General features: G+C 36.3%; 1 protein-coding gene across 2 annotated transcripts; it reads right to left on the bottom strand.

Moving 5' to 3' along the window:
* Positions 1-1,862: 1,862 nt before the first annotated feature.
* On the bottom strand, positions 1,863-5,262 carry LOC107625434 (high affinity nitrate transporter 2.5). 2 transcript variants are annotated; one of them, XR_001617273.3, is made up of 4 exons: positions 5,163-5,262; positions 4,833-4,942; positions 4,066-4,185; positions 3,653-3,750 (listed from the first exon to the last, which is right to left on the bottom strand). XR_001617273.3 is itself a non-coding variant. In XM_088503792.1 (3 exons), the coding sequence occupies exons 1-3, from the start codon at positions 4,094-4,096 to the stop codon at positions 1,863-1,865; spliced, it is 363 nt and encodes a 120-aa protein (XP_088359918.1). In that variant the 5' UTR covers positions 4,097-4,105. The 2 variants fall into 2 exon arrangements, 1 of the variants encoding a protein (XP_088359918.1); XM_088503792.1 differs by lacking the exons at positions 4,833-4,942; positions 5,163-5,262 and adding an exon at positions 1,863-1,884 and having other exon boundaries at positions 3,460-3,769; positions 4,066-4,105.
* Positions 5,263-12,139: the final 6,877 nt, after the last annotated feature.

The raw sequence follows: 12,139 nt of genomic DNA, 5'->3' as shown, positions 1-12,139 counted from the left end.
GCGGAGGTTTCTATTATGATTTGACATGCTTTGATAAATGACGAGGGAACTTTGCTTTTTCTTTCCAAAAGCCGCCTCGCGTGCAACAAATACTCGAGGGAATGTTTTGCCGCCTCGTCGATACACACTGTATGCTAAAACACTAGAGATACTCTTTGTTTCCCGGAGATTAGAACTAGAAAGAGGGGATTAAAATTTAGCATCATATTTAGTGTTTATAAATTAGAATTTAAATTTTAATTTTAAAATATAAAATTTTAGTTCGTTTAATATTTTTTAAAAATAAAAATATAAATAATATTTTTGAGATAGAAACTGAAATTTTAATAATATATTTTTTTAATAATTAAAAGTATTTTAATAAATATTCTTATAGTTTAATTATTTTGTTAATTCTTATAACTTCTGATGACCATTATAACTCAGTTAAAGCGTTATAACTCGCCTATAAACACTATAGTTCGGTAATGAAAATACTAAAACGTTATTTTTCATTTAAGTGAGATTTTAAAAAATGTGACCGAATACATCTTATTCCAAATATAAAAAGAAGGTAAGAAAATCATTTGGATATATCGCAACTTGCAAAGCTTATTATTCACTTATTAATTTGAGCATCGGAGTGTCTTTTGCAGGTACGCACCCCCTTATTCTCTCATTGCTGAAGTATAACTCATCTTGACAGAAAAACTTGAAGTTACTTATCGGCAGACGAGCTATCAGCGGCCAACTTCTACAAAAACAATTGGCGCCGACCGTGGAGCCTAGAAATAAAAGCCTTTTTTTCTTTTAGGTCCCAAAATTTTTAGATCTGCCTATGGCTGACCAACTTCCTCCCACACCCACAACTAGAAAATGGATTAATACAGACAAATTTATAGACAAATTTAGTCTTTATTACAGACAGATTTTTGGTTACCGACGAAATTACCGACGAATTTTGTCCCTCTGTAAAAGTCCCGTCGGAAATTATTTACCGACGGATTTTTTTTCCGTCGGAAAATTACAGACGGATTTTTACCAGTTACCGACGGATTTTTCCTCTATAAATTCTCTATCTATTTCCCGAAGGCGACGAACTTTTCGACGAATTTTTCGTCTGTAATTACAGACGGATTTTCCAACAGATTTTCCATCTGTAATTACAGACGGATTTTCAGACGGATTTTCCGTCTGTAATTACAAACGGATTTTCCGACAGATTTTTCGTCTGTAATTACAGACGGATTTTCCGACAGATTTTCCATCTGTAATTTGAACTTTGGAAAATCATCCCACACTCTGATTACAGATAGAAAATCTGTCTGTAAATCCGTCAGTAAGGTAAAATAGAAAATTTTTTTTCATTTTTCCAATTATAAAATAAACTTGTTTTCATACAAAATAAATATAAATTTAATACAAATTTTTATCTAATTTGTATTCAAATATTTATAATATTTCAAAAAATAAACAAATTCATCGTATTATCAAACTAAAAAAAAAACTACTATAAACAAGCAAGTCAATATAATTCAAAATATAAACAAAGTGTATTGATACATCAACTATAATAATAAGTAACAAACATATTGAATAAATTAAAAGTTGTTAATGAGTATCCAAAGGGCTCTAAATGATTTTCCTCATACTAGTAAATTAAAAGACCTATATTGCAAGCAACTCCTATTCAATTTCCTAACTTATTTGAACAATTTTCGCTGCTCTAATAATTAATAGATGAAGTTGGTGAAGGAGGTCCTATATTAATTCCACTTATCTCATCTGCAAAATTCACTTCACTTGCTCTTTCTGCTGCTTCTTCTTCTTCATCATCCCAGCTTTCCTCACACGGTCACAAATATTCTCTAAGACCAGATCATTCATGTGCTGAAATAGTAGTACCTGAAAAAATTAAAATAATTAGATGTTGACCAATAAAGGATCGAGAATGTAACACCATGATGCAAATAATGCACAAAATCCAGAATATATGTTGCATAGTCAATAGTGAACAAAATCTCAACTCACACCACAAAATCCAGAATATATGTTGCATAGTCAATAGTGATCATTCTTAACACTTTGCTGCTAAAAAAAATAAAGCACCCTTAACCGCAATAAGTAAAAATAAGATGAGTCTAATGTTCTTAATAGCAGGTCTCTCTACAGTGTGAGTATGTCTCTTCTGTTAATTATCTCCTTTTATTGTAAAACTTTGCTCTAAACTACCTACTGAACAATGAGTATTTCAAGTTCAAGTTCATAGCATTCAATTTTGGCTGATCAGCAAACCAATTTTTTTATCAGCAAACCAATGGAAGCATTCAATTTTGGCTGATCAGCAAACCAATTTTGGCTGATCAGCAAACCAATTTCGGCAATAGCTTTCTGAACCTGCTCTGAGCAGTTAAGGTACATTTCATAATTTGGTGAGAATTTGGACCATGCTAAAAGTTACCACTCAAGCTGGTGTGTCCAAGAAAGCAAAAAACCCATACCTTTAAAAGTGCACTAGGTCCTTTTTCCTTAATATCAAAGGGCAAATCCCGCAATAAAAAAGATCCATACCCCTGGGTTTCAAAGATCAATGTCAAAAATTTATGTAGTCATGTATTGATTGTTCAAGAAAAACAAGGCATCAAAAAACAAGCAGTACTTGCTTTAATAAATACCTTGACCAAGAGTGAACTTTATAGGTTGATCTTTATCCCTACTGGAATCAAACATGGTTCCATCTTCCAAAGTCCCAACATAGTGCACTGCATTCTCGAGATGAAATAAATAATCAAACATTAAACATTTTTTATTATTAACAACAACTACTACTTTTTTATTACTAACAACAACTACTGCCACTAAGAGTGTTCTTGTTTCAGCTTATGTTGCCAGAAAAATCTGATTTTCAAAAAGAATCCTAATTAAAAAGATCAATAAATCTGATTTTCAGCTTCATACATTCTCAACTTCTTCAATTATATGTAAAATCACCTAAGAAGTTATGTCCAAATCAAGTATTATTTAAGAGAGAAAAGAAATGGCTTCAAAAAGTCAACTTAAAATATTTTAACCCCCTATATTGTAATCAAAAGATTGAACTGAGAAGCATGTTGATTGTTGATGCACGCACTTCATCAAATAAAAAAGAAGCAAGAATTATGAGTGGCTTCAATTTATGAATAAAAAATCATGAATGGCTTCAATATTTCTCCAAATCTAAATATGATGCATGAACCATGTACTATATGCCAGAGAATCAAATTCAATGTCTCAACCAAGTACATAGGTAAGGATGATCAATGACTTCCAAAAAGAAAAAAGAACCTATCCTATTCCACTTTTTCTTTTACTTCTATTTTTGTCCTCTTTGTGTCAATGAGTCTGAACTTGACTAAAAGAACACTCTGGAGAAAATGGAAAGCAATTCAAGGGAACTAAAGATAACTCTAAAGAGAATAAAAGAAGAAGAAGAACACAAACCGTCTTGAGACAAAAGGAACAATTCCAAAGGTCATGCCACAAGTAGCTTGAACAAACACAGAGAATATGATCATAACAACAACAGAAACACTCAAAGATCCAACAAGCCCAAGAATTATGCAGAAGACACCAGCGAATGTTTGGCAAAGCCACAAGGCCCAGAGCCTACCCCTCATTCCAAACCTCTTTGAAACTGCATCAGATATGAACCCTCCACCGGGCCTGGAGAAAAGATTCGCCAATCCGAAACTGGCAGCAATGATCCCAGCAGTGTGCAGCTTGAGATTGAATCTGTCACAGAAGTACTCAGCTATGATATTATCAATAGTCAACTCCACACCAAAGCAGTATCCATAAGTGAAGTACAGACAGCAGTATTCAATTTCTGAATAAAAAATTAATCTTTACAACAGCAAAAAAAATATAAATAAATAAAGCATAATGCTAACAAAAAAAAGTGTCAAAAAGAGATTATAAAGCATTACTTACAGTATTTTAGCTTAGCTTAGCTTAGCTTCCTTTTAATTGCAGTAGGGAACAAGCAATAATCAAAATTAAACAAAGGGAAAGGAGAGAATGAAAAGGATGGGAGCATAGAGAGCATACATGTTCGTTCTTTGTTCATCAAAACAAACATGTCGTTCTCAACCACCTTTGCTACTCCCAATCAGCTATAGCAATTCTCTGCTTCTGTCCTCCAGAAAGTTGGGTGCCACCTTCTCCAACCTGTGTTAGAAATAAACTATCAGGCTTTAAATTTGAATGCATATTTTCTGATATCAAAGAGTTTTAGATCTACACTTTACTAAAAAACACAATAAAATGAGGTTAGGAGATTAGGTCACTTTGCATCTAAAATTAATTGGCTAATTCTCTGGTGCATTTAACTTTCATGCTGAAATTTGTCATTTTAATATATCAATTTGGAAAAAAGCTGTCATTTTAATGGAAGAGTCTTCTCCTAATCTCATTTGTGAGGAAGTTATTCTTTCACCTGGAGAGGGATAATCTTGGATGATCACAAACCCAAGTGGCTAGTAATAAAATCAAATTATGATGTAATTCACTAAAACCTATCATGACAACATCAAAACCTTTCCCTCACTGGATATGGCTGGATGCATGAATCAAGCAAAGTTAAGTGATTAGCAGCATCATCCATCAACCCCAAAATAAATCAAATCAAATCGGAAAATAAAAAAGTTGAAAAAAAGAAAAAAAGCTTATCATCGTAGAAGAAAATATACTCCATCAAGCAAACAATACAAGAAATTAATATGAATAAAAAATAAAAAACAATAATTATAACAATTAACAAAAGAATAAACAGAGAAATTAGGTTTGAAAAACTGAAAAACTGTGAAGAATGGCACCTGAAGCAAATTTTGAAGATATGAATCACCACATTTACCAAACTTCAAGGCTGATCAATCTTCAACTCCTTTGCACAAACATCAAAGCCAATACACGCAGCAACTACTACCTGAACAAGAACAAGAACAAGTTGTTTGGCTACTAAGAAAACAAGAGAGAGAGAGAGAGAGAGAGAGAGAGAGAGAGAATGGAAATAAGAGGCAAAACCGCAAATCAAGCACCTTTGAGAATTAAAGGAAGTAGAGATTAAATCACAAAATCGGAAATGAAATCACAAAATCAGAAACAACGAGGGCGAGGAGCAGAGATTAAATCACAAAATCACAAACCGGCGAGGAGCAGAGAATCAGAAACAATGGACGGCGAGGAGGGGAGGAACCCTTCGCGATGGCGACGCCACGAGCTCAACTCAGAACTTCGTGCGATGGCGAGAAGAGGAGGAACGATGCGAAGAGGGCCGAGTAGAGCTTCCCCAGATGACGAGGACACCCACGGTCTGTCCCGCCGGCGGCGACACCACCTTCTACTGGAGGAGAAGAGTTCGAGGGATGAGGGCTGTTGGAAACGTTCGAGGGATGAGTGTGAATGGAATGTGAATGGGTGGTGATAAAATTAGGGTTACCTCAATATTTCCGACGAAAAATTTAAATTAAAGATGAATTTTTTGTCTGTAATAATTTAATAAAACACAGCGTTTTGTCTATTTAATTACAGATGGATTTTTCGTCTGTAACTATTTTCCACGAAAAAAAATTAATTTTTCCGACGGAATTATCGACGGATTCTCTTTTCCGTCTGTAATTTATGCTAATTTATTTTTTTTATTTTCCGACAAAAAATCCCTCTGAAATTTCCTCTGTATTTCCGTAGGATAAAATCTGTCGGAAATATCTGTCTGTAATAACTAGTTTTCTAGTAGTGACCTTCCGAACTTCTTCGAATGGTAATAGAGTTACAACAGGCTAATCAGCGAATGATAGAAGAAAACCAAAGAATGGCAAATTAGATAACCGAGCTAACCAATGTTCAGATTGCTCATAACGGTGATCACAATGAACGACAAGATGACGAGAAAGAAAACTCTGATCCAACGCATGCCTCTGAAATTCAACAGCCAGAGGGATATCAACAAAACAATGAAGGCAACGAATCGGACAACGCAGTTAGACCATTTACAACCAAGGTCATGGATTTTAAATTGTCCAGGAACTTTAGGTTATTGATGACATTAATTCCCTATGATGGCATGCGGACCCAAAAAAGCACATAAAAAAATTCCGCTTCATGATGATAGTAAACGATGTTTTTGATCCTATCTTATGTCGTTGTTTTCCTACTTTTTTAGACAGTTCTACACTTGATTGGTTTTTCTCTTTGCCTTCAGATTCTATCTCATACTTTCAGGAGCTCATTAAGTTATTTGAAGAATAGTTAGTTGCATTTTCCATATATTTACATGACTCAGATTTTTTGAAAACCATCAAACAAGGGTAGCATGAAAACTTAATAGAGTATGTTACTCAATTCACCAAAGTAGCAATGAGCATCCCAAACCTTCATCCAGAGGTACACCTACATGCCATTAAAAGTAGCCTTTGCCCAGGAAAATTTCAAGAGGCTATCACAGTGGCTAAACCTCGAACCTTGGCTGAGTTTCGAGAGAAAGCCAAGGGTCAAATGGAAATTGAGGAGCTACGCCAAGCTTAGAGGTCGGTTGAAAAAAGGTCAAACCAACAAGGATGATGACAAAAACTGAGATAACAAGAGACCTTTTCGATTAACATCCCGTTATGATTCTTACACTCAATTCAACACCAAGAAGGAATAAATCATTAAGAAAATACTAAATTCAAAGCTAATCAAAGCTCCTCGAAAGGTTAGAACCTATCAAGATCTGAAGAATATGGACAAAACAAAATACTGTGCTTTTCATCAGAAACATGAGCACACTACTGATGACTGTGTTGTAACCAAAGACTTGCTTGAGCGCTTAGCTCGGCATGGACATTTGGATAAATACATTGGTGGCCGTATCCAAAAGCGCACCACACATCCATCTGACTTATCATCTGCAGGGCAATCTTCTCAGGAAAAGGACAAAGCACACATCGCTTAGCCTAATCAACCCCGAGGTGTGATTAATTGCATATCTAGGGATTTTGCTGGTGGTGGAGTATCAAGCTCGGCTCATAAACGCACCTACCAAGCTATGCTAGCTGTAGAGGGCATTGTTGACAATCATCAATCTTTGCCCAACTTGCCTGAAATGACGTTCCAATCGTCCAACTTCAATTCAACTGAGCTCAACTTAGATGACTCGGTTGTTATCTCTATTCAACTGGGAGATCTAATAGTTCACGTAGTCTTGTTGGACCCCAGAAGCAGCCCCGATGTTTTATTTTACTCCACATTTCAAAAAATGAAGTTGAGTGATCACATACTACAACCATCTACTGGAGACTTGGTGGGATTTTCAAGCGAACGAGTACCTGTGTTGGGATCAGTGTGGTTACAGACCACACTTAGTGAGAGTCCTCTAACCAAAACTCTAGATGTTCAATACTGATGAGAAGATATTTTATACACTTTTTGGCATCATTTTCATATAGTTCTCATTATGCTTTGTTTAAGTTTTATTACACTTTCATAGATTTTAGTGCAAAATTCAAATTTTTAGATTCTACTTTGAGTTTGTGTGTTTTATGATGATTTCAGGTATTTTCTGGCTAAAATTGAGGAGCTTGAGCAAAAGTCTGATTCAGAGACAGAGAAAGAACTGCAGATGTTGTCAGGATCTGACCTCTGTGCACTCGAAGGAGATTTTTTGGAGCTACAGAAGTCCAAATGTCGTGCTCTTGACGGCTATGGAAAGTTAACATCCAGGGTTTCCAGAAATATATAATAGTTCATACTTTGCTTTGAATATGAAGGCCCAAAATTGGTGTTCAACGCCAGCCACCAGCTTCATTCCTGGCGTCTAGTGCCCATAGGGGAGCAGCTGGCGTCCAACGCCCAAAAGGGATTCCTAAGCCAGCGTTCAATGCCCCTAAGGAGTCCTAGCACGTGGAGACACCCTTAGCTCAGCCCAAACACTCACCAAGTAGGCCCGAAAAGTGGATTTTCACACTACAAGACTAGTTTATCTTATTTCTATAATTTTTAGCTATCAGATTAGTATATATAGGAAAAGATTACCCTTGTTTAGGATTTTCTTCCTCCCCCATTCAAATTCATCACTATTTTTGTATAGTATGAGTCACTAACCTCCTAAGGTTAAGGTTAGGAGCTCTGCTGAGTTTCATGGATTAATAATATTACTGTTCTAGTTCAATATGTCTGATTTTATTCTCTTATGCATTCGCGTTCTTCATCTTATGAATTGAGGGTGACCCGTGACAATCACCCTTGTTCTACCCGGATAGTGTTGAACCAAAGCTAGAGATTGCATTGCGGATTCCAATAGAGTACCTGGACAACTTTGGATACGTGACATGAAATTCTGTTGACTGTGGGTAAGTGAGGTCTCTGTGGCGCTAAGGCTAGAGTCTGAGAAGCAGTGTTCCCTGATCCGGAAGATCTACCTTGTCTGTGGCACCTTGAGTAGGATCATGAAGGGGAGCGGATTGCTTAGAGCTTCATCTTTTGCTACAGTGAGAAACCTAGAAGTGGCTTGATGAGAGGACATGAGTCACTTGCAGCATGGTGGATTGCTGCAGTGGAGGATGTTAACTTGATGAGAAGACATGAGTTAATCACTTACAACTGGCATTGAATGAATCAGAATATTATTGAAGTAGACAATAAGAAAAGTTAATCCGGAAAGACAAAGCATCTTCGAAGCCTTAACCGGTCTCATACCATTGATTTCACACCTATCTAGTAACGTTTTATTTATTTATATGCTTTATGCGTTTTCTCATGACAACTATATTTTCTATCTTCCTGAATAAGATCTACAAGATATCTATTGCTTGCTCAAACCAACAATGTCCATGGGATCGACCCTTACTCACCTGAGGTATTACTTGGATGACTTGGTATACTTGCCGGTCTATCTGTGCAAAACGTGCGGAGTCAGTTTCGTGTACCAAATACCTTATGGTTGATTGTTTTAGTCCTTATAACCTATTCCTTGGCCGGCCATTTTTGAATAAGTTTGGTGCAATTGTCTCTACAATTTATCTTTGTGTTAAGTTTCATGTGAGTGACAACCTTGTTATAACAATTCACAGTGACCACCGTGAAACTCGGCATTGTTATAACATTAGTCTCAAAATGGCTATATCTAACCAAGCTGTAAGTGCACAAATAAATGTCATCCATAACTCACTCGAGCTTCCATTCTTAGCTGAGTTAGACCAAGAGCTGAGTTTCAAGATCGTCCCACCCTATTGAAGAAGTTACAAAAGATCCGTTTAACTAATGATCCAAACAAGTTCACTTTTGTAGGATCAGTCATGCAGGAAGACGAGAAAGAAAAACTCAGACGATTTCTTCAACAAAATGCTGACCTCTTCACTTGGACTCCCACTGACATGCCCAGCATCGATTTTTCTATAATATCTCATAAGCTGGCAACTAATTCATCAATCCGACCTATAGCATAGAAAAAGCGCAATGTCAGCTTGGAAAAGAAACAAGCATCCTTGGAGGAGACCAAAATTATTGATGCCAAATTCATTCGAGAAATCAGGTCCACAACATGGTTAGCTAATATTGTCATGGTAAAGAAACATAATAGCAAATGGCACATGTGCGTCGACTTCACTGATTTAAACAAAGTATGCCCTAAAGATGCATACCCTTTACCATCTATTAATTCTTTAGTTTATAATTCATCTGGCTTTGGCACTTTAAGTTTTATAGATACATATTCTGGTTATAACCTGATGAGCGGATAATTTATACGCTTTTTGGCATTGTTTTTACATAGTTTTTAGTATGATTTAGTTAGTTTTTAGTATATTTTTATTAGTTTTTAAATAAAAATCATATTTCTGGACTTTACTATGAGTTTGTGTGTTTTTCTATGATTTCAGGTAGTTTCTGTCTGAAATTGAGGGACTTGAGCAAAAATCAGATTCAGAGGTTGAAGAAGGACTACAGATGCTGTTGGATTCTGACCTCCCTGCACTCAAAGTGGATTTTCTGGAGCTACAGAAGTCCAAATTGTGAACTCTCAATTGCGTTGGAAAGTAGACATCCAGGGCTTTCCAGCAATATATAATACTTTATACTTTGCCCAAGTTTAGATAACGCAAACTGGCGTTCAACGCCAGCTCTCTGCCATATTCTAGAGTTAAACGCCAGAAACAGGTTGCAAAGCAGAGTTAAACGTCAGAAACAGGTGACAAATTGGCGTTTAAATCCAAGGAAGACCTTTACACATGAAAGTTTCAACGCTCAGCCCAAGCACACACCAAGTGGGTTCGGAAGTGGATTTCTGCATCAATTACTTATTTCTGTAACCCTAGTAACTAGTTTAGTATAAGTAGAACTTTTTACTATTGTACTAGGAGTCCTTTTTTCCTATTTTCGAATTCATATGCCCTTTGGGGAGGCTGGCCATTCGGCCATGCCTGGACCATTATCACTTATGTATTTTCAACGATAGAGTTTCTACACACCATAGATTAAGGTGTGGAGCTCTGCTGTTCCTCATGAATTATTACAAAGTACTACTATTTTTCTATTCAATTCAAGCCTATTTCTTCTCTAAGATATTCATTCGCTCACAAGAACATGATGAATGTGATGATTATGTGACGCTCATCATCATTCTCACTTATGAACGCGTGCCTGACAAACACTTCCGTTCTACATGCAAACAAGCTTGAATGTGTATCTCTTGGCCTTCTGATCGTGAGATCAGAGTCTTCGTGGTATAGGCTAGAACTATTGGCGGCCATTCTTGAGATCCGGAAAGTCTAAACCTTGTCTGTGGTATTCCGAGTAGGATCCGGGAAGGGATGGCTGTGACGGGCTTCAAACTCGCGAGTGCTGGGAGTAGTGACAGACGCAAAAGGAGTACTGAATCCTATTCCAGTATGATCGAGAACCGACAGATGAATAGCCGTGCGGTGACAGCGCATCTTGGACCATTTTCACTGAGAGGATGGGAAGTAGCCATTGACAACGGTGATGTCCTACACAAAGCTTGCCATAGAAAGGAGTGGGAATGATTGGGTGAAGACAGTAGGAAAGCAGAAGTTCAGGAGAAACGAAAGCATCTCTATACGCTTATCTGAAATTCTCACCAATGAATTACATAAATATCTCTATCTTTATTTTATGTTTTATTTATCTTTTAATTATTAAAAATCTATAACCATTTGAATCCGCCTGACTGAGATTTACAAGGTGACCATAGCTTGCTTCAAGCCGACAATCTCTGTGGGATTGACCCTTACTCACGTAAGGTTTATTACTTGGACGACCCAGTGCACTTGCTGGTTAGTTGTGCGAAGTTGTGACAAAGTGTGTGAATTACGTTCCGAGCACCAAGTTTTTGGCGCCGTTGCCGGGGATTGTTCGAGTTTGGACAACTGACGGTTCATCTTGTTGCTCAGATTAAGTAATTTTATTTTAATTTTAAGCCTTTTGTTTTTATTATTTTTATTTCCGAAAAATTTTTTTTAATAAATTATTCTATGGCTTCAGAATTTTTAAGAATGAATTCTAGAGTTTCACGATGATCTGTTGAATTCTGGCTGGCTGTGAAGCCATGTCTAATTCCTTTGGACCGAGATTTCAACTTATCATCATAAGGGTCTTTGGACTCCCATCGTATCAGCTGTTATATGCCTGATTTGTATCTGCTAAAGCTTGGCTGGCCATTGGCCATGTCTAGTATTTTGGACCGAAGCTTTCACTGAAAGCTTGGCTGGCTAGTGAGCCATGTCTAATTCCTGGACCGGAGCTTTAGACTAACATTGAATGATTCCTGGAATTCTCATTAAAAATTTTGAAATCCTTATTTTTCTTTTTTAAAATAATTTTTGAAAAATCCAAAAAAAATTTAATAAAATCATAAAAACCAAAAATAATTTTGTGTTTCTTGTTTGAGTCTAGTGTCAAATTGTAAGTTTGGTGTCAATTGCATGCCTTTAATTTTTCTTTAAAATTTCGAAAACTCATGCATGTGTTCTTCATGATCTTCAAGTTGTTCTTGGTAAGTCTTCTTGTTTGATCTTTAAAATTTCTTGTTTTGTGTCTTTTCTTGTTTTCCATATGCATTTCTAATTTGTTAGTGTCTCAACTTTAAAAATTTTTAAGTTTGGTGTCTTGCATATTTTTCTTTTCTAAA

Source organism: Arachis ipaensis, chromosome B2 (assembly GCF_059453495.1).
Source record: "Arachis ipaensis isolate K30076 ecotype BB chromosome B2, ASM5945349v1, whole genome shotgun sequence".
Classification (NCBI taxonomy): Eukaryota; Viridiplantae; Streptophyta; class Magnoliopsida; order Fabales; family Fabaceae; genus Arachis; species Arachis ipaensis.
Note: the sequence above shows the minus strand (reverse complement) of the source record. Positions and strands in the feature narration are given on the sequence as shown.

What these genes read in the sequence shown, in the direction of transcription:
- LOC107625434 (XM_088503792.1), bottom strand. Translation starts at nt 4,096, where the DNA reads ATGTTTGTTTTGATGAACAAAGAACGAACAT. An exon ending in GATGAACAAAGAACGAACAT is followed by an intron (nt 3,770 to 4,065) that starts GTATGCTCTCTA and finishes ATAATATCATAG; the next exon opens with CTGAGTACTTCTGTGACAGA. An exon ending in GTTCCTTTTGTCTCAAGACG is followed by an intron (nt 1,885 to 3,459) that starts GTTTGTGTTCTT and finishes TAATTTTTTCAG; the next exon opens with GTACTACTATTTCAGCACAT.